Below are 21427 nucleotides of genomic sequence, written 5' to 3'. Positions count from 1 at the left end.
CTTCTCATCTGAAACTCAGAATCTGTCAACCGATCTAACCGTTGCTCCTCCTGCTCAGGGATTCTGAAGCCATCATCCCAAACATCTTTTTCTTCCTGGTGCTGCTGTCTTATGAACGTTACCACTCCAAGCAGATTATCAGCATCCCCAAGATCATCCAGCTGTGCGACGGCATCATGGCGAGCGGCAGGAAAGCGGTCACCCACGGTGAGAGGACACGCCATGTACCACAATTATTGACATCTCTTCCGCACCGTTTAAATTTTTGTTCTTTCAGTGTGTATTTTTGAAAATAATCTTCCAGAAATCAAATGAGTAATCAGGTTGTGTGTTTTTTTTTGTTTGTTTTTTTTTTTTACAGCCATTCCCGCCTTGCAGCCTATAGTTTATGATCTTTTTGTGCTGAGAGGCTCAAACAAAGCAGATGCAGGCAAAGAGCTGGACACTCAGAAGGAAGTGGTGGTGTCCATGCTTCTCAGACTTGTGCAGTACCATCAGGTATGCAGTGAGGCAACAACAGCAGGCTAATGTTATCCTAGATTCTTTAGTCTTTATACCTAAATGTGCCTTCATGCCTTTTGTTCCAGGTGTTGGAGATGTTCATTCTCGTTCTGCAGCAGTGTCACAAAGAGAACGAGGACAAATGGAAGCGACTGTCCAGGCAGATTGCAGATGTTATTCTTCCTATGATTGCGAAGCAGCAGGTAATTGTTGAGCAGAATATTCATCTCTTGCTTCTCAGACTTGTGCAGTACCATCAGGTATGCAGATACCTGATGGTACTGCACCATCTTGCCTTAATCTTAAATAAGGCAAGATTAATCATCCTGGTGTTCTGTGTCACAGATGCTGCTGGACTCTCCAGAGGCGTTAGGAGTGTTGAACACCTTGTTTGAGACGGTGGCCCCCTCGTCTCTCAGACCAGTTGACATGCTGCTGAAGAGCATGTTCACCATCCCCATCACCATGGTGAGAATACATTGCCAAAAGTAATCTAGTTGTCCAGAAAGAAGCTACAAACATTTCTGAAAAAAATGGGTCGCTCTCTGGCCTGGCCGTTGCCTTCCGATGCTCATCTTGTGCTCCAATAACAGACCTGCAGTTTGTCTGTTGTTTAGAGGTTGATAAAAATGTCCACACCTCTGTAGGCATCTGTCGCTACAGTACAGCTGTGGGTGTCTGGAATCCTGGCAGTGCTCAGAGTACTCGTGTCCCAGTCCACCGAGGACATCGTCTTGTCTCGGGTCCACGAGCTGTCTCTCTCCCCACACCTCCTGTCCTGCCACACGATTCGCCGTCTGCATCATCAGAACCCGTCCCCCAGCGACCCGTCCGCCAGCTGTGACCAGGAAGCCAGCGACGATGCACAGAGGGTTCCACCTGAAGAAACCTTTGCCAGGTGGGTAAAATCTTTAGCTTCTAAAAAGCAACATGACAAACTGTTTATAATGAGTAAACCATATTATTTTCTTTCATTTTTTTTAAATTCAACTGTCTACCTTTTTGTTCTTGGTTTGATTTTTAATTTTAAAAGAAAAAATTCCTTGTCCCTCTAGGTTCCTGCTACAGCTGGTCGGAGTGTTACTTGACGATATTTCTAGCAGACGGGTCAAAGTGGACATTACGGAGCAGCAGCACACCTTCTACTGCCAGCAGCTGGGAACGTTGCTCATGTGTTTCATTCATATTTTTAAAAGCGGTGAGTAAGCTTTTCGCAATGAATTGCATAAAAAATTCAAATGAGTTTGACCATTTCCATTTTGATAAATAATATTTTTTGAAAGGCTATCCATCATAATCTACTTTATTTATGGTTGTTTCTCCCTCCCCCCCTATTTTATTTATTGTTTCTGGGGTTGTGTTTTTATTTTGGATATTTAAAAGATCTTTCAGTACCAATGTTAAGAGTTCAAAGTGTGTCTCATGTTTTTACAATGAAATTCACAAAGTACGTTTCAACTTTTGTTTTTCCAGGAATGTTTCGCAGGATCACGGCAGCAGCCAGTCGGCTCCTGAAGGGCGAGGGCGGCGGACAGCCGGGTCCGGAGGCCGGTCTCTACTACCCTTTAGAGGGGCTGAACAGCATGGTGCAGAGCCTCGTCACCACCCACCCGCCTTTGGTGCTGCTGTGGTGCCAGGTGCTTCTCATCATTAACTACACTAACTATTCGTGGTGGGCCGAGGTTCATCAGACTCCCAGGTGAGGAGAAACTTGATGGGATCCTTTACTTTAGAGAATCACTCTCATGAATGTTCTGCAAATGAACTGATAAAGAGCTATGAAGCTGTGGTTCATTGTATGAATTTATTAAAAGACACACTTTCTTGCTGTGCCTTTCCCCCCCTCCTTGTCAGAGGTCACAGCCTCTCATGCACGAAGCTGCTAAGTCCTCACTCCTCTGGTGAAGGACAAGAGGAAGAAAAACCAGAGTCCCGGTTAGCAATGGTCAACAGGGAGATTGTACGCAGGGGAGCTCTGATTCTCTTCTGTGACTACGTGGTGAGAATACGACTACTATTAAAATCTCATTATCTAAGAATGCTTTTGTGCAAAAAAAATCCTAATCTGTTCAAGGAAGCATAATATGCCACCTTTAGACTCTTGGAGTCTGTGGCAGGAGGTGGATGCGATGTTTTGCTAAATTGCGTTACTTTTTAGTGTCAGAATCTCCATGACTCGGAGCATTTGACCTGGCTGATCGTCAACCATGTGCGTGACCTCATCAGCCTTTCCCATGAGCCTCCAGTACAAGATTTCATCAGCGCTGTCCACCGCAACTCTGCCGCCAGCGGCCTCTTCATTCAGGCGATCCAGTCTCGATGCGACAATCTCCCCACTGTAAGATTAAAAACGGCCTTTTTCCTCCTTCTTCTCCTCTGCTGAAAATCCACATTATTTTATTTACTACTTCCCCGTTTCCCCTATTTACTTTGCCTTTCTTCAATCCATAGCCCACCATGTTAAAGAAGACTTTACAGTGTTTGGAAGGCATCCACTTGAGTCAGTCTGGCTCTCTGCTCATGCTTTATGTGGACAAGCTGCTCAACACGCCGTTCAGGGTTTTGGCTCGCATGGTGGACACGCTGGCGTGCCGAAGAGTGGAAATGTTGCTGGCTGAGACGCTGCAGGTAAGATCCAGAGCAGCAGGAAATGTGTTGTGGCAGTGTAATGAAAATAAATACTAAGATGTTGACAAGTTTTTTTTTTTTTGTTTTTTTTTATTTACAACAAAGTTATAATGGAGCAATGGCCTGATTGTTTCCATATTTACACTGCTACAGAACAGCATAGCCCAGCTGCCTGTGGAGGAACTGGAGAGAATTCAGGAATACCTCCAGACCAGCGGACTAGCTCAAAGGTATTCTTTCACACATGGTTCAGTTTTATTGTTTTTAAATAAGGAAAGAAACAAATCCTAAAATAATGTTGTCTTCTCTGCTTACCCGTGGCAGGCATCAGAGGTTCTACTCCCTGCTGGACAGGTTCAGAGCTACTGTTGCCGACACCAGCAGCCCAGCACCTCCAGTCACGCCCCACCCTCTGGATGGGGAGCCACCCATAGACCCTGAAAAGGTTGTTGCTGACAAGGTAATGATTGTTATCAAAAGTAAATGACATCAGAAGTGTCCTTAAGAATGGGGAAAATTAAAACACAATCTTGTTGGAAACTGTTTCTTTGTTTTCTAGGAGTGGTATGTTGCTCTGGTGAAGTCGCAGTGCTGTCTCCATGGAGATGTTTCTCTGCTCGAAGCAACAGAGCTCCTCACTAAATTACCTGCTGCTGATCTACTCTCAGTCATGAGCTGCAAGGTAAATAAAACAATTATGTTAACCCAAAGCACCGGCTTAAAACACCCAATGGATCATAGTGGCAATTATTCATATTTATATTAATCTACAGAAGTGAATTTAATTTCATCTCAACTTTTTGTTTTTCCAGGATTTCAATCTCAGCCTGTTGTGCCCCTGCCTGGGTTTGGGGGTGCAGAGGTTAACCAGGGGTCAGGGATCTCTGTTGTTGGAAACGGCCCTGCAGGTGACCCTCAATCAGCTAGAAGAGGTTACGGGGTCACTTCCTGCCCCACACCAGTCCTTCCTGCCGCCACCTCACCCCCAGCCATACTGGACCCAGCTGGGTGACGTTTACGGTGAGACGTGAGAGAGGAGCCAGAATATGAAGCAGGGCTTCAAAAATTAGAATGTTAATAATAACAATAGTGATCATTATATTGAAAGTAATAGTGATAGTAATGATAATGCTGGTTGTAACATTATCTACACCGCTACAGAACAACAAAGCTCAGCTGCCTGTGGAGGAATTGGCAGTGATGTTAACAAAAATACTAGTGATGATATAAATACCATCACTAATATCACATCATCAAATATCATCACAACCATTATGAGTAATGGTAATAATAATAATAATGATGTTGTAATATAGCAACTATGATTAATATTAGTGGTAATTATCATAAAAGGAAAATATTAATAACATTGATACTACTACGAATAATAATAATGATAGAAAAATTTTAATCATTAAATATGATATGAAAATAATTTTAGCAATTTTTGATATGGAAATGTATAATTTTTTTTTTTATCTGGAAGATGACGATAATTACGGTTACAATAAAATTAAATGAGAAAAATGTAGTGCTGTGTTATATTAGTAATGATAAGGAAAATAATAAAGATAGATCTTAGCTGATTGTCAAAAAAGCAATAAAACATTCACTGTCCTCTCACGTTTCTTCTTTGTATGTTCCTTTATTCCTCAGATGAGCTGGGTTTCTACCCCAGGGTTCTGGCCCTCTGCAGAGCTTTGTCCCAGTATCTGTTGAGTGTGAATCAGCTGCCTTCATCACTACATATTCCCTCTGACAAGGAGCACCTCATCACTTCTTTCACCTGCATGGCGGCCGAGGTAACATAACAACAAACATAATAGATGTTTGAAAGCCTTTTGAAAACTTCAGAGTAATTTAACTAGAAGTTAGATTTGAGAAAGACTGCCAGACATTGCTGATACTATATTTTTAAAAAATCAAATATTTTATATCAGTCAGGGTGTCTGTGCATCCTTGATAAGTCTTAAATTCAATTGTCTAAAGCTAAGATCTTAAAAAACCTATAATCAAAAATAAAAAAATAAGTTGGTCTTAAATACATTAATCACAGGTCTTACATTTTGTCGTGGCGGGACTATTTAATCTTGTACATTCTGTATAGTTTTCTATTTAGTTTTTAGCCAGGGTAAAGCGAGCTAGCTGGTTTTTTTGTTGTTTTTTTTTTACCTCTATCGCGGTTACATGCAAATTTATTCTTAGTTGGCTGGACGATGTTCATCTCATCCACTGGATCGCGGTTAACATTGCCAACTCATATGATTTATGATATTTTTTTTGTGCATTGCTGCCGTGATGCAGGTCTTAAATCCCATTCAGAATGCTCTCAAAAAGGTCTTAAAAAGTCTTAAATTTGGTTTGGTGAAACCTTAATTAGCTTATAAATATTGAGTAAATCCTGTCTTTTATTTGCGCGTGTGAATGTGTTTGTGCAGGTGGTTGTGTGGCGGCTGCTTCAGGACCAGCTGCCCCTCAGCGTGGACCTGCAGTGGGCTCTGTCCTGCCTGTGCCTGGCCCTGCAGCAGCCCTGTGTGTGGAACAAGCTCTCTACCTTGGAGTACAAGACGTACACCTGCTCCCTCATCTACTGTCTGCACCTTATCATTGCTTCTGGTGAGGAGCATTCTTGTACAACTCTGTTTTTTCTATACTCTCTGTCTATATATATATATATATTTTTTTTTTTTGGGGTTTTCAGTGGCTGTTCATCCTGGTGACCGGCTGCTGCATCCAGAGAAGAAAAAGTCTCGAGGAGAAAAAGGCGGTGAAGATCAGCTGGACTCGGCTCTTCTCAACAGTACGAAGTGGTTCAGAAATAATGTGGTTTTGTTTTAGTGCATCTTGTCTTTTGGTCCTGCTGAGTGATAGTTGTTTTTACAGATCAATGCGAGTGGCAAGCATGCGAGATCATGGCAGAACTGGTCGAAGGACTGCAGAGCATCCTCTCCCTGGGTCACCCGAGGAACCGTGCGTTTCCAGTTTTCCTCACGCCGACGTTGCGAAACATCGTCATCAGTATTTCACGCCTGCCTCTGGTCAACAGCTACACCAGAGTACCTCCACTGGTTGGTGTTTGAAAGAAAGAAAATGAGTCTTACAGTTTAGATGCCTAACTGGATATTGTGTTTTGTTTGAGACCGGACATGTGCTGTCACTGCCCGTAGTCTTGAACACTTCAAATAACTCCTTAAAACTCATTTTTATTCTTTGGCATTCACATAAGTTGTAATTTACTTGTCCTTTTTGTTTAGTTTATTGTTTTGTATTCTTAAATACAAAACAATAAACTGCACAGTATTTTTAAAATACTGTGCAGCACTTTGGTTTTAAATAAATTGATTTTGTTCTATCGATGTGCACTCATGTTCAGGTTTGGAAACTGGGCTGGTCCCCTCAACCAGGTGGAGAATTTGGCACAACGCTGCCTGAGATCCCTGTTGACTTCCTGCAGGAAAAGGACGTCTTCAGGGAATTCCTTTACCGCATCAACACATTGGGTACAGATATTTATAGTTACAATTAACTGGATATATTGGACTTTCCAAAACAATAATGACAACATTTTTACTTTGATGTTTTAAAAAAAATAAATGTTAATGTACATTTTGTAATTAACCTGGGATTTTTCTTTAGGCTGGAGCAATAGGACTCAGTTTGAGGAAACCTGGGCCACTCTGCTGGGGGTGCTGGTCACTCAACCAATCACAATGGACCAGGAGGAAGAGACTCAACAAGAGGTAAATGCAGCTGGAAGCCAAAGCTTTTCTTTTTTAGCAGTAATGTATAGAAAGGAAATGGACAGGCTAATTTTATGGGAATGACGACCACAGAGTTGTGCTTCATATTGATGTGGTTTGATTTGCCTAACTTTACATAGCCAAATTTTATTGCGACTCTCATGGGGTGTGTTTATTACGGAGGCATTAAACTGCCGAAACCTAAAAATAAATTCAGGAGCAGTATTTTGTACAATTTTCTCATTATAGAAAGGTGCAAAACTTGTTGAAATGAGAGAAGTTTCTCATCTTCACAAGGTTAAAAAAACCTATAGCAACATTTATTTCTCAAGAGCAAAATATCTTTTCTTTTAATAGGAAAGATAGTAGAACAGCAACTCATCATGGACATTTTAGAGGTCATCTGGACAAAACGGTGAGAAGAATTTGAGTCACAGCGAGCTTCTTTATGCCTTTTTAACAAGTCATAATCTGTCAGAGGACTGTATTTTTATATTTTTGTTAAAACAAGACATTTGACATAATAACGAGATATAAAGCTCGTCTCGTTACAAGGAGAAACTCGAGAAGTATTCTAATCTCACAGCTGAGATTAAAACACAGTCACATCTGAAGGCATTTGTATTCGCTGGATTGTATCTATGGGTGTGAAATACAAATGCATGCCACTGTTTTCAGACTTCTATTAGTCAGAGGATTTGAAACCATCTATCGCATCCTTCTAACAGTTGGCTGTAATTTGTTTTGGTCTTGTCATATAAAATCTTAATAAAGAATTTGTAACGTGTATGATTTTAATATGACAAGAACAAGAGGTGTAAAGAATTTGTCTTTTATTCCCTCTTCATCCGTTTTTCCAGGAGGACCTGGAGCGTACCCAGTTAAACGTGTTAGCAGTGCAGGCTATCACCAGCCTGGTGCTGAGTGCCATGACCCTGCCCACTGCTGGCAACCCCGCAGTTAGCTGTCTGGAACAGCAGCCCCGAAACAAAAGTCTTAAAGCTCTGGAAACACGGTAGCTCCGTACTCATGTCTATCTTGTCTGATCACAGGGAGTCTAAACTTTATCAGACAGAGTCATTCATGGATGCCGTTTTCTCCCTGTCCAGGTTTGGAAGGAAACTCGCTGTGATTCGGGGTGAAGTGGAGCGAGAAATTCAGGCTCTAGTGTCAAAGAGGGACAACGTCAGTACACACCACCCGTACCACGCCTGGGACCCTGTGCCCTCACTTTCAGCTGCTTCTGCAGGTAGCCCTCCTTCCAGACTGACCCTGTTCTGCTCTGGAAAATGTCAAAATACTTTTTTTCACCCGATTGTTTTCGGCAGGTACGCTGATCAGCCATGACAAGCTGCTCCTTCAGATCAACACAGAGAGGGAGTTGGGCAACATGGATTACAAACTGGGGCAGGTATGATGAGGAAATAGTAATGCCTGAGGAATACGATGTCAGTTGCTAATGTGCGTTTATTTGGCATGTGTCCTTTCCAGGTCTCCATCCATTCAGTCTGGTTAGGTAATAACATCACTCCTCTTAGGGAGGAAGAATGGGGCGAGGATGAAGAAGACGAAGCAGACACTCCTGTGCCAACCTCCCCACCTGTATCGCCTATAAATTCAAGGTCTGTTTGAGTTTTTATTGTCTCCGTTATTGATTTTTCTGTTTTGAGGGCTTGTTGTGTAGATAAAACGTCCTTCTCCAGAGAACCATCCACACTCTAAACCCGTGTTTTGTGCTTTCAGGAAGCACCGTGCAGGTGTAGACATTCATTCATGTTCCCAGTTTCTTCTGGAGCTCTACAGCCAGTGGTTGATCCCAGGCTCCCCCAGCAACAGGAGGACGCCCACCATCCTCATCAGTGAAGTGGTCCGATCGGTAAGCTGGAAACCACCAGTAGATATCTTCTCATTAGCTCAGCTAAAGATCTGTTCGTCTAAATTAAATAAGAAGAGTCTGTTGTTTCTGATTTAAAGGTGAAAGTTGAACAGCCATTTTTGCTCTATGATGAGAACAAAAGTTTGTGTTTATCTGGATATCAAAAAATCTGAAGTATATTTCTAACCTGCTTATGGATTCAGTACACAAAGACTAATGTGTTTGGTTTTGTAAATGTTGTTGATTGAGGTTCACAGGTAATAAAAACTCAATATGTAGTTTCTCAGAGAAATATAATATTACATAGCAGTAAAAGGCTGATTTCTGATTTAGAAAAACGAACAATAAACAAAAAGATCATTGCTAAATAATGGGACTGTTCGGTATTGTGCATAATTCCTAATTGTAGTAGGGAATATAAGACTTCATGCTATTCCTGTAGAACAACTTGCATTGTTTCTTTTTCTACGTCAATATTACATTTTAATTTTGATTGTTCAAATAGACGATGAAATGAAATAATAAAGATGTATGCTACAAGTTAAATTCCTTTTTTCTATCTGTGCATTTAAATGTACTAAGATGCACCTGCATCTCCTGGGAGAAATGCTTCTCCAGGCTTTAATCAGTGTTGTGTTTCTCTGCAGCTGCTGGCGGTGTCGGACTTGTTCACGGAGAGGAACCAGTTTGACACGATGTTCTCCACCCTGCTGGAGCTCCAGAAGCTTCACCCGCCCGAAGACGAGATCCTGAATCAGTACCTGGTGCCCGCCATCTGTAAGGCCGCTGCCGTGCTGGGCATGGTGAGTGGGTCGGGATGCCGCCGGAGGCCGTTCAAGCTGCTGCTGACCGCTTCCTGACTCTGATAACTGCTCGGACATTTCCAGGACAAAGCAATAGCCGAGCCGGTGTGTCGCCTGCTGGAGACGACGCTGCGCAGCACCCACCTGCCCAGCCGCCTGGGGGCTCTACACGGGGTGCTCTATGTGTTGGAGTGTGACCTGCTGGATGACACGGCTAAACAGCTCATCCCCACAGTCTCTGAGTACCTTCTGTCAAACCTCAAGGCCATTGCTCAGTGAGTGTTGCCCTCCTACTAAAACACACACACACACAGATGCTGACCTCAGTTCATCTCTGATGACTTTAAGCCTTGATGAAAGACTCTCGGGAGCCAAAGTGTTTAATGTCACTGTGTTAATCCTCCTCCCCCTGCAATGTAAGAGGATCTATTATTCAATTAGTTTATTTTCAATCCAGCTTAATAACGTAATAGAAGCAAGAAATCGGTGCTACTTTGTGTCTCAAGATGCTGCTGTTGACATTTCACTCAGATCTCTGTAATTTCTGCCTGCTTTCTTTGTGTCTCTGTCCTGCAGCTGTGTGAACCTGCATAACCAGCAGCATGTGTTGGTGATGTGTGCAGTGGCCTTCTACATGATGGAGAACTACCCTCTGGATGTTGGAGCTGAGTTTATGGCTGGAGTTATACAAGTAAGATAGAAGATGAATAAAGTTAAATTGAATAAGCGTAATATTTTCACAAAGATACACATTTCATGCTTTTTTTTTTAAATGTTTTTGTTTTTTAGACAGAGTGTCCGCTTATCCTTAAAGTCTTTAAAAGTCTTATATCAATGTATCTAAAAGTAAGGTCTTAAATTTAATTTTAAAAGTAAGTTGAACTTTATGTTCATCACAGGTCTTAAAGTTTGTCTTGACAGAATTATTTTATCTTGTATATTGTATGTATTTTCTTTCCCTTTTTCACTTTTCTGTCATTCAAAAGTTTGCGTCGCATTCAGTCATCTTCATCTCGCTCTTGAGGCTAGCTGCTAATACCCTAGCTGGCTAACTAAGTAGTTAGCCAAGTAGCTTACTAGTTTGGTAAGCTAGATAGACCCGTGATATACCTATTCATCTTTCATGGGTTAGTGGAAATTTATTGCTAGGTGGCTGGATGACGTTTGTACATTTCTCTTGTGGTACAGGTCTTAAAGTCTATATTGATCTTGAAAATGTCTTAAAATGTTTAAAGTGTGAGTTTGTAAAACCTGCAGAAACCCTGTTAGTGCAGTCCTAAAATCTTGTACAGAAGTCGCTTAATTCACAAATAAAGCCCACCTTTTTCAAATCACATTGAAATTTAATTTGTGCAGCACAACATATCACATCACTTATCATTTCAATGTTAGTCTTTCTGCTTAGATATGACATCTATCACAAAGCATAGATCCTTTGTGATATTAAACCTTTTCACAATCGATATCCATACAATTCCCAACGGTAACATGGCAATTATATTTTTCTTGTATCATGCAGCCCTATATGTGGTCCCATTTCCAGTTTGCCATGAGTCTTGTACAGAAACACAACAGACATGAGGTAGTGTGTGTGTGTTCTGGTCAGACAGATGAGAATAAACTTTACCTATTTGGCCTGAAGTGTAAAGTGCATGGTGCTGCTGTAAAGCATCAATAGCGCTAATACACTTTTCAGACCTTTATTTTTTTTGGGGGGGGAAAAAAAACAAACAACTTTGTGCTTCTTTGTGTTTGTACTTTGTTGCTCAAAGTCCCAATAAAATACATTGAAGTTTGAGTTTGTAATGTGTTTCCAGGGCTGCTGGATGTCCTCACTGTATTTCCTGTTATTCTCAAAAGGACATCTGCTCAGTGTTTATGCAGCTTATGCAGGAATCATCACCGCCGCTGAAAAACGTCAAAGCATTAGATCCCCTTTGCATCATCTGTTGCTCCTGTCCTCTGTAGCTCTGTGGTGTGATGGTGTCAGCCAGCGAGGACTCCACTCCCTCCATCATCTATCACTGCGTTCTGCGCGGACTGGAGCGCCTCCTGCTGTCGGAGCAGCTGTCCCGCGTCGATGCAGAAGCTTTGGTCAAGCTCAGCGTGGATCGAGTCAACATGCCGTCACCTCACCGAGCCATGGCCGCCCTGGGCCTCATGCTCACCTGCATGTACACCGGTAAGCCGTGCTTTTGACATGACCGCCAACTTGAACACTTCATTTGATGCCTCCAATTTCATCCTCTGCATTCATTCTTATTTCAACTCCAACTAATAGCATGCATGTCCCTCCACTGCTTCTAACGCACATGCTTTTCCAGTACAGTCTAATTATGAGTTTATTATGAGAACATATGAATAGAGAGAGCAGAAATCCAGCATAGGAATAAAACGCTTCACTGAGGTCGCCCTCTTTGTAGCTCCAGATGTTCTTACAGATAAAAGAGCTCATGATGAAGCAGCTGCTGGAGAATTTCTTTTTATTAGGTGATTAAAAACACAGAGATTATTTTCAATCTATTGTTGAACTATAAAATATATTCATAATACTGTATTTTCAGCCAAGCTTTGCAAATTCTATCAGTTGACAGATGTTGACGTTTATGAGCCAGGGAATAAATCCAGCATTAGCTGTTTTAGGGTCGCAAATATTGAGGAAACACCTGTGGTTTATTTATTTATTGTACTTAGCTAGTTCACAAATCTGCTCCAGTCCATCTGCCACCACGTCTACCGTCCACCTCTGCATGTTTGTCTTTGTATGTTTATCTCTTTATAAAAGAGCTTTAATAATCTTTAAAACCAGTAGTAATCATCAGTAATCATCACATACTCTTACCTGCTTGCTTCCTGCATGTATTAGCAATTGTAAATCTAAAGTATGTCTGACCTCTAACCCCTGCAGTCGCCCCTACTAACCATAGATAATTTTTTTCTTATGTGCTAATGGCACAAATATTTCTCCTTTGATCAACGCAAACTCGCAGGTTCTGAGATTACGTTCTCACTTTTGCGTATCCAGACTTAATTTTTGCATATATCCTTTGTGATTTACGGTATCTTGTAAAAGTATTCATATTCATACCCACTAACTTTTTTTTTTTTTTTTTTTACATTTTGTAATTTGAAAACCACTAATTGTTTATATTTTATTGGTATTTTATGTGATAGTTCAACACAGGAAATAATTAATGTTTCTCTGTTAAATCTGACATTTCGTAATCAGACTTCTTTAATACCCCCAATAAAAACCCAGTGGAAGCTATCGACTTCCAAATTCACATAATAACTAAAAACTTGTGAGTAAATTACTCTGAGAGATGCCAGGTGTGCTGAACATGCCAGGTAAGGAGAACATTATTAACAGAAATGGCATGTAGAGGACAGCAAATTGTGTCGGACTAAGTGGAACTATTTGGCTTGCATTCAAAAAGTTTTATGTGGTAATGAAAATAACACTGAATCACCCTGAAAATACCATCCCCACTTTGAAGGACAACAATCCTAAACAAGCAGAGTGGTGGAGGAAGGGTTTGAGTTTAGTCCTTAGATAGAAAGTTCCTGTTAAAGTCCAGATATAGAACCAGTAGACTTTCTATAGATCCAAGACTAGAAAACTGATATTCAGATACTGATACTCTCCAATCCAAAAAAATTGCCATTTTGTGGAGGAGAATAAACAAAACGTGTCTTAAACTGTATCTGGTAAAACTCACCTTAAACACCTGCCACTGTTATTCTACAGGTGGTGTAAAGTTTTGATTCGGCGGAACTGAAACACTTTAAGATTTGTATTTGTGGAAGAATTAATAAAACGATGCATCCTTTATGATCCACTTCTCAATGATGCACTCTTAAACGGCTATCACGTAACGTCTGAATAAAATACAGACATTTGTGGTTATAACGTCACCAAATGTTAAAGTCCAAGTGGTAGTAATACTTTTGCAAGTACGTTTTGAGTCGTATCTTATGAGCAAAGCAGTTTCTGACCAGTCTATTACTGAAACTCTCCAATATTAACTCTTCCAGAAACTCAGTTTTTTTTTCTTTTGGTTTTTGCTGTTCAACATTCTGAGTCGTGTGATGACGGTTGCAAGCCCCACTCTAACTTTTCCCCCCCTCCCGGTTTCAACCGGCGCCACCCATCCCTCTCGCCCTCTCAGCGGTGCTCGCGTCCTGTTCAGATGCGACAGGGGTTAGAGGTCAGGTTGACTCTGTTGCGGAGGCGGTTGGCGTCACGGCGGGTCATGTTGGTTTCTCCTCAGGCAAGGAGAAAGCCAGCCCTGCCAGCCGCCCCGCCCACTCTGACCCGCAGGCCCCGGACAGCGAGTCGGTCATTGTCGCCATGGAGAGGGTCTCCGTGCTCTTCGACAGGTACAGCTTTTTCATTCTCCGATTACTGTATAGTACATACACAGCATTTGTTAAAATAAAAGAAAGTAGAAACTAAATACCCAATATTTGGACATTGTGTCCAAATATTGGACACAATGTCCAGAGGGACACCTGTTGGTTTTTAATATTCTGTCCATCTGCCTCCCGTTCCTGCAGGATCAGGAAGGGTTTCCCCAGCGAGGCTCGGGTCGTGTCGAGGATTCTGCCCCAGTTTCTGGACGACTTCTTCCCTCCACAGGACGTCATGAACAAAGTCATCGGAGAGTTCCTGTCCAATCAGCAGCCGTACCCACAATTCATGGCCACTGTTGTCTACAAGGTCAGCAACGAGGCATAGGAATAAAATCAAACCCATTATGTCCTTTTCTAGAGCTGGATTAATCAAAGGGTCTTTTCACGATTAATATTTCTTTATCTCTTCCTCCTCCTCCCATTGGTACATTTTCTTGTTTGACTCTCATCTGTTTCTTCCTGTCTCCACTGTGACGCTGCCCAGGTTTTCCAGACGCTGCACGCCACGGGCCAGTCTTCCATGGTACGCGACTGGGTGCTGCTGTCTTTGTCCAACTTCACTCAGAGGACACCAGTAGCCATGGCCATGTGGAGCCTGTCCTGCTTCTTTGTCTCTGCTTCCACCTCCCAGTGGATCTCTGCCCTGTATCCTTACATGATGTGGGATAGAGCTAATGAATAAGACACTGATTACTTTTCCATTTTGTCCTGGGGAATTATTACAGCCCACTGCTGGAATATTCAGACTATTTTCCACAATCAGTTTTTACATCATCAGCCATCTTGTATTTAAACAGATGGAGAGGAAGCCTGGCTGACCACTAGAGAGCAAAGCTCCTTAAAGCATGAATGGAGAAGAGTACATGTTGGGTCCAGTCAATGAATTCCAACTCATCCTTTTAGGTTTTTTCTGGAACTTCGTGTCGTAACTGGTCTCTGGTCTCTGATTACTGTTTGTTTTCTTTGGTGTTGATCAAATAATCTACAAGGTTCAGTGAATGTTGCCTGTAGACTTGATGGACGTTACACATGCTAACCAGGTGGGAGATTCTCACAGTATGAGCACCGTCAGTAGAAATAACAATTTCCCAGTAGCATGTTATTTACAAAAAAAGAATAATGCAACTTTTTTTTCAACATTGACTTCTATAATCATATAAAAGCTTTTATTATTTGTTGGTTATTTGATATACCTGAGTAAAAATCCAGGGTAAGACACTTAGCCCCAAGTTGCGTACAGATCTGTGTGTATGTGTGTGTGTGTGTGTGTGTGTGTGCAAACAGACTCGTATAAAATGTCTTAGGCGGTCAGAATGACCGGAAAAGCACTATGTAAGTTCAGTCCATTTAGCTCTCTTAAAGAATAATTCAATTTAAAAAAAATATATAATCACTTTTAAAGTATTTGAAAGTATTTTTCATCTGAGTTGTTGTATTTCTTTTGCTTAAGAAATTCTCTGGCAGAAATAGTTTTACTAGAAATTGTTTTATGACTCTGGCAAAATTACAATTTCCATAATACAGAGCAGCAAAGAATCCTGGCAAAAAGGATTTGTTGCTTGATATTGAGCCTGTCAAGCAAAACAGCAAAGTAAATTCGCTGTCTTGTTATGTTGCTTAAGGAAATCAAAACTTTATCTTTTACCTCATCCACATTCAGCATCTTTAGGAGATTCTGTGAAATTCACAGTTGGCTGGAAAACATTGTTGCATGATTTTCTCTACCTTGTCACATGAGATGATAAACCGTTGAGTCAGAAGAGGAGCAGCAAAGAGCAATGGGGAGTGTTCCCTTGGTTTTAAATCGTAACAAGCACAATTTCTTTCTTATTTCAGCATGCTGGCCAACAGTGTGCAGCAGGAGTGATGAAGGGTTATTTAACACTTCTCTGCTTCATACAGCCGTGAAAAAAACCCCAGTTTCTCTCTTCATCGAGAAGGACTAGACAGCGACTTTTAGTCTCAGTAATTGGCCAGTACAGTCGTTGTGATGATGCTCATCTTATATCAAGATGAACAGTTTTCTCAAACCACACGAGTTCTTCATTCAGTCAGTAATTTTTTGATTTTATTACTATGGAAAAAGTTAGTTTAGCAGCGTAATGTCCTACTGGGATACTCGCCACCTCCTAACAACCACCCTCTCCCAGATGTCTGTTTTAAGCAGCTCGGTCTGAACTCTCTGCTGTTCAAATGTTGACTTGTCGTCCTTAACTCCCTGCTCCGTTAACCAGTCTTCCACATGTGATCAGCCGGATGGGGTCCAGTGAGACGGTGGACGTCAGTCTGTTCTGCCTGGTCGCCATGGATTTCTATCGGCACCAGATCGACGAGGAGCTGGACCGCAGGGCCTTTCAGTCGGTGTTTGAGACGGTGGCGTCGCCTGGGAGCCCCTACCACCAGCTGCTGGACTGTCTGCAGTCCATCCACCAGGAAGCATCGCTCTGAGGGGCAGCACGCCCAGGCAGACATGCAGACAGTCAGGCGCAGAGAGAAGGCCGAGGAGGCAAAGTGAATTAGAGAGATGAGTAATTGAATCTGCGTGTTCGGCTCCCTGATAAATTGCGGTGGTGGGAAAGAACAGGATGTTTATCCAACCCGAGCTACTAAAGCCTCATTTCTCTCTCTCCGCTTTCAGCTTTGAAAAATGTAAACCGCTGAACCCACAAGTGCAAGCTCAGTGGCGTTCGGGTGCGTAAAAATGAAGAATGAGACTTTAGGTCTGTTAAATGTACACAAGGCTGAATTCTGGAAGAGTTCTAGTCGCATCTTGACTAGATGTGAAGGACGCGAGTTGAAGCTCTGGCAGATTCCTCCCCACACAGCAGCACCTTTTTCTTTCAAAACAAACGATAATGTAAATCAAATACAAAACGGCTTTGTTTCTTTGCTCTTAGGACTTGTTTAAGTATTGTGATGTCAGTAAAGTTAAATAGAGTCAAAGTATTTGCTATATTTAAAGTTTCAAGGCATCTATTTTTCAGTGAATTTTGTTAAAAAGTGATTAGTTGGGACTTTAAAAGTGAGGCTGACACACAAGGGTCAGAGACGTCTGCTTAATGTTGTTAAAAATTCTATATTTAAGTTGTGTGTTTGTGTTTATTCAGACATGCAGAAGGAAAAATGATAACTAGTTTCTATGTAAGAATGCTAATCATTATGTCCTGTTCTCCCTCGCCCTCTCTTTATATCAAAGCGGGGAACTTGAGACGTACTTCTTACTGCAGAAAGTGTAACTTATTTCGGCAAGATGCCATGCCTACTCTGGATGGTTCATATAGAGTCAAAAAGTTAAACGGGTAAAGGTCGGGTTTTGTGAAAGTTGTATCATTTTAATAGCTTAAATCCCCCCAATTTACGTCGTCAAACTGTTCAGTAAGAAAAATACCAAAATCCTTTCTTGCCTTTATTTTATTTTTTTTTATCCAGTTGCAGTTGGCTGTAAAGAATTTCTTCTTATGATTTTATGAATTCACTAAAACCTATCAACTTTTTTTTTTTCTTTTTTTTTTTTATTAACTGCAGATCTGAATGATTTCACCTGTCCAATTGCTTCTACTTTTTTAAGTCTCAGGATGTTGGATGTGACTTTATTATTGTCAGTTTAACTCTAAACTGGAAGTGGTTTCCAGTCTTACATGGACATACTTTATTATTATGTAAAAAAAAGAAAAAAAAGATATATGTAAAAAAAAAAAAAAGACATCAACTGTACAGCAATCTGAAAGCCATGTTGCATGATAAAAAAAAAGAACTATGTAAAGATCCACACTGTCTCAACACAGCACACAAAATATAATGTAAAAGTCGGTGAATGCAGAAAACATACAAGCTTATTAAAGACGTCAGGCTGCCTGTGACTGTGCTCTGTAGATACACTTGCCTTAGACGAGACTCGACGTGTCGTGTACACTGACTGCATGCTAACGTTACTGCTGTGTTTAATGTTGTATTTTTGCGGATGCCGTTGAGTGGAAGAGATGCAACACAATCCAAAGGGGACCTTAGAGCAGCTTCGACAAATCAAAAGAAAAGTGTAGCAATGCCACATAAACAGTTTTCTTTCTTTTTCAAGCTTTAAATATGTTGTCTCTGATATAAATATTACATCGAAATCAACCACACTCGACACTTACGGTAAAAACTTGAAGTTGTGTACATGTTCAGTGCTTTTTTTTTTCTTTTTTTTTTTCTCCCCCTCTTATGCACTTAATAAAAGATCCTAGCGATTTCCAACCTTGACAGCTATGACTGGTTTCCTCTGGTCAAGTTAAAATAATGTATTCAGACAGTGAAGGAGTCTGCTGCAGCTGTTGGGTAAATTCCAATGCGAGGCCTCTCTAAAGGAGATTAAAGCTGTCTACATCCTGTTTTCAGTGTCGTTTTCACCGTCTGGGGTTAGAAGAATGCAAATGATGCATTTTTATTCAAAACTACTCATTTCTAATGAAAGTATTGGGATAAACGTCAGTATGTTCTTTTTATTCAGCTTGTATTTTGTTATCTGACTTTTGTGTAAGAGGTGTAAAGAACCCCTGCAGGGGGGGTAATGAGATTACCCAGAAATCTTTTTTTGAGTTTAGTTTTTGGTCTGTGGATGAACTACCCCATTGAACTGATTGAAAACTGTATCTTTTTTTTTTTTCTGAAGTGAAACAAAGCCAAGTCATACTTTTTATGTCCATTCCATTTGATTATAATGACTAAAAAAAATAATTACTTGCTCCTTTTAAAATATAGATTTGAAACCAGATACTTCACTACACTTTATTAAAGTATGTCTTTTTTTAAATCACTGCCTGAAATAAAATGAGACCAAACTTTTCCTGCTTTAGGCCAGTTAAGATGATCAAAATTCTTATTTGATTAACACCAAAATGTAGATTTATTCTTTTGTTTTATTTTGTAGCTTTCTTCAAATTCAGAAGCTGTAATCCATTTCCTTAGTCTTTGGAAGAATTGTTTTAAAGGGGGAGTGTTGTGTAAAATTGCTTTTCTTAAGCCTTGCATCATGTTATAATGTTCTAATCAAAAACGTGCCTGGAGTGTTCCCTTGATTGATTATTTCATGCATGTTTGAGAAATCCTTTAATCTCCAGTGGCAACCATTCAGCTGTGCAAAACGCCTGAGTGGACCTAGCCCCGCCTTTGAAGTACAGCTCCTTTTTTGAGCTGCAGTTTCCTACTTCCAAGCGTCCGCAACTCCTCCACTCAGCTCCTTCAGACGAGCCAGCAGCAATTTGCAAACACCAAGCGGAGGTCATTGTACGAGTGACTTCTAGTGAAACGGTGGTTAAAAACATTGTTAGTTAATAGAGGAGCCATGTTGTGATGACTTCTTGAAGGCAAAGTTTCAGAAAGAGGAGTTCCTAAAGAGACAGAGGCCCAATTTCAGGTGTTAAATTACAAAGCCAACTTTCTTTTAAGTCTATTTTATATAGAGAGCATTTAACATAGTTGATTGTGCTATATAATGGCGGCATGTGCTTGGAAAGTACATAATACTGCTTCTTTAATTTGTAAGACTTGGGTCAAACATTTTGTTTGTCCTTCCACAAACTTATCCATAGATTGCAGAAATTTTGGCCTTACACACGCACACTCATACCTTGTAGTTTTTTTGGGTTTTTTTTGGATTGAAATCAGTGCTTAGCATAGCATTTGTGGAGTTTGTAGAAACCATGACTCAATGTCTCCCAATTGAGCTTTCTCTTGGTCATTAAATACATAATCCACATATTATATTTATAAATTTCTTTCAGTTCCCAGGGAAACTATTAAAAACAGTATTTATTTCTACACTACATGTAGAAATAAATAACCTGTAGTATTTACTACTACATGTAGAAATAAATAAAACATATAATGTGTGATTGGTCATAAATTTGGATCACTGTTACAGCAGCGAGACTTAAACTGTTTAAAAATATATAGCCTTGTTTTTCAAGCGTACTGGAGAGAACAAACTCACTCATGTTAGAGAGGGAATAAAAGTCTAAGCTGAGCTCGCTAGAAAAATGATATGTGCCCACTTTAATACCCAAATGTCCAATCAAGTGATGCTTACTTACTTTCTTTATATTTGGCACACTTTCCTGCTACTCATTCGAATAAAAAGTATGGAAACGTACTCCTGTTTTACAGCAACCTTTAAAATGGGTGGTTTGATTAAAAGGTATTAGCAGGATTACCAGGAAGTTGCCATATGGTCCATGAGTCTCTGACATGGTGGAAGCAAGAGATGCTCTCATGGATGAATGTTGTCAGTGGGTCATGTCTTAGTGAACTTAGCAGAAAAAGCGTTTGTGTCAAAAATCTAACACCAGAGTGCCGCTTGTTGAGGTTAATACGGCAACCTTTTACGGCTCAATCTTATATCAAGAACTGAGCCAGGCTATAAATGGACATTGACAAAAAATTAAAATCTATAATTGTCAAGTAATTAAATTAAAAAAGGAATGGGTTTTTTTGTGTTTTTTGTTTTTTGTTTTTAAATCCATTAGATATAGAGGGGGATATTTCATTATTATTTCTGTTAAAGATTTTTGCAACAAAAGTCCTAGTCTACTGAATCGTCAATGAACTACAAAGTATATGAACCGAGTAGTTGGTTGGGTCCTGGTAGGTACCATTAGAAGTGTCCAATACGCACCATTTAACATGCTTGAACTAATCAAAATAAAGCACTAAAATAATTGGGAAATGGTTCCGTTTGATTCAGAAAATCTGTTGTGCAATGTTTCTTACGGTGAGAAAATGTTACTAAAGTCCAACTCTAGCCTGCATAAAACTAGTAAACTGAAAGTCATTCTGCTAATGTCTTTGCTTTAGTCTGAGTCGGGGGATCCCACCACGTCTGCACGCCCTTTTCCTCGCTACCCTCTCTAAACACACCTCCTCCCAGACCTCCTCCTCCTCCTCCTCTTGTGAGGCTACTTCGCCAGATGGTGTAGTCTTTTTCTTTTGTTTACCCATCGCCTCAGAGTTTACCTAACAAACCTTAGCGACAGAACTATGGGATGTCTCTGAGCAGCATGACCGCTGGACACAGACACGTAAGTCTTGTTTTAAATCTACGCATGAGTGAACCCGCTGGTGCAAATATATTTGTCAGCACATTAAGTGAGAAAGGAAAAAAAACTGCGTCCACCTCTTTAACTTGGCCATCCCAACTCAGACGTTTTTTATTTTTTTTTTATAACCCCAGCTGTTTTCGTTATTGTAAAGTAAATTTACCCCCACTCTGCTTTCTAAATAAAGACGTGATACAGTGACATAAAGACGCAGCTCCTGGAGAGTGCGGCTAGCAGGGTTTTGACACCTGTGGAATCCGTTACCGTTAGAAGTTTTACTTGTGATTTCTCAGGCTAACTTCTTGGACAGTTTATCAGCGCAGCCCGTTGAAAGACAGCCAGGACAGCCAATGACAGAGCAGGACGGATCTGTGTACATATCCGTTGCCACGG

General features: G+C 40.7%; 2 protein-coding genes across 12 annotated transcripts in view; both read left to right on the top strand.

Moving 5' to 3' along the window:
• Positions 1-18203, top strand: part of htt (huntingtin) — a 39363-nt gene extending 21160 nt beyond the window's left edge. For 4 of the 6 annotated variants that reach the window (XM_044113606.1, XM_044113603.1, XM_044113602.1 and 1 more), the window contains 33 exons: positions 59-207; positions 362-498; positions 588-704; positions 847-969; positions 1149-1399; positions 1557-1699; positions 1975-2200; positions 2356-2500; positions 2660-2839; positions 2953-3129; positions 3283-3359; positions 3454-3589; positions 3689-3811; positions 3942-4149; positions 4786-4931; positions 5568-5745; positions 5831-5929; positions 6013-6197; positions 6503-6629; positions 6766-6869; positions 7730-7884; positions 7979-8118; positions 8198-8280; positions 8361-8491; positions 8613-8745; positions 9393-9548; positions 9633-9823; positions 10125-10239; positions 11517-11730; positions 13718-13928; positions 14106-14268; positions 14446-14606; positions 16196-18203. In XM_044113606.1, the coding sequence (XP_043969541.1) occupies positions 59-207; positions 362-498; positions 588-704; positions 847-969; positions 1149-1399; positions 1557-1699; positions 1975-2200; positions 2356-2500; positions 2660-2839; positions 2953-3129; positions 3283-3359; positions 3454-3589; positions 3689-3811; positions 3942-4149; positions 4786-4931; positions 5568-5745; positions 5831-5929; positions 6013-6197; positions 6503-6629; positions 6766-6869; positions 7730-7884; positions 7979-8118; positions 8198-8280; positions 8361-8491; positions 8613-8745; positions 9393-9548; positions 9633-9823; positions 10125-10239; positions 11517-11730; positions 13718-13928; positions 14106-14268; positions 14446-14606; positions 16196-16409 (5098 nt within the window). In that variant the 3' untranslated portion in view covers positions 16410-18203. The remainder of the gene's footprint in view (positions 1-58; positions 208-361; positions 499-587; positions 705-846; positions 970-1148; positions 1400-1556; positions 1700-1974; positions 2201-2355; positions 2501-2659; positions 2840-2952; positions 3130-3282; positions 3360-3453; positions 3590-3688; positions 3812-3941; positions 4150-4785; positions 4932-5567; positions 5746-5830; positions 5930-6012; positions 6198-6502; positions 6630-6765; positions 6870-7729; positions 7885-7978; positions 8119-8197; positions 8281-8360; positions 8492-8612; positions 8746-9392; positions 9549-9632; positions 9824-10124; positions 10240-11516; positions 11731-13717; positions 13929-14105; positions 14269-14445; positions 14607-16195) is intronic. The other 2 variants (XM_044113605.1, XM_044113604.1) reach the window with 1 other exon arrangement.
• Positions 18204-20853: 2650 nt separating this feature from the next.
• rgs12b (regulator of G protein signaling 12b) overlaps positions 20854-21427 on the top strand; it is a 53686-nt gene continuing 53112 nt past the window's right edge. For 3 of the 6 annotated variants that reach the window (XM_044114167.1, XM_044114172.1, XM_044114171.1), the window contains exon 1: positions 20854-21016. The gene's annotated coding sequence lies outside the window, so the exon portion shown is untranslated. The remainder of the gene's footprint in view (positions 21017-21427) is intronic. The other 3 variants (XM_044114168.1, XM_044114169.1, XM_044114170.1) reach the window with 1 other exon arrangement.

This window comes from Gambusia affinis, linkage group LG04 (assembly GCF_019740435.1).
Source record: "Gambusia affinis linkage group LG04, SWU_Gaff_1.0, whole genome shotgun sequence".
Lineage (NCBI taxonomy): Eukaryota > Metazoa > Chordata > Actinopteri > Cyprinodontiformes > Poeciliidae > Gambusia > Gambusia affinis.
Note: the sequence above shows the minus strand (reverse complement) of the source record. Positions and strands in the feature narration are given on the sequence as shown.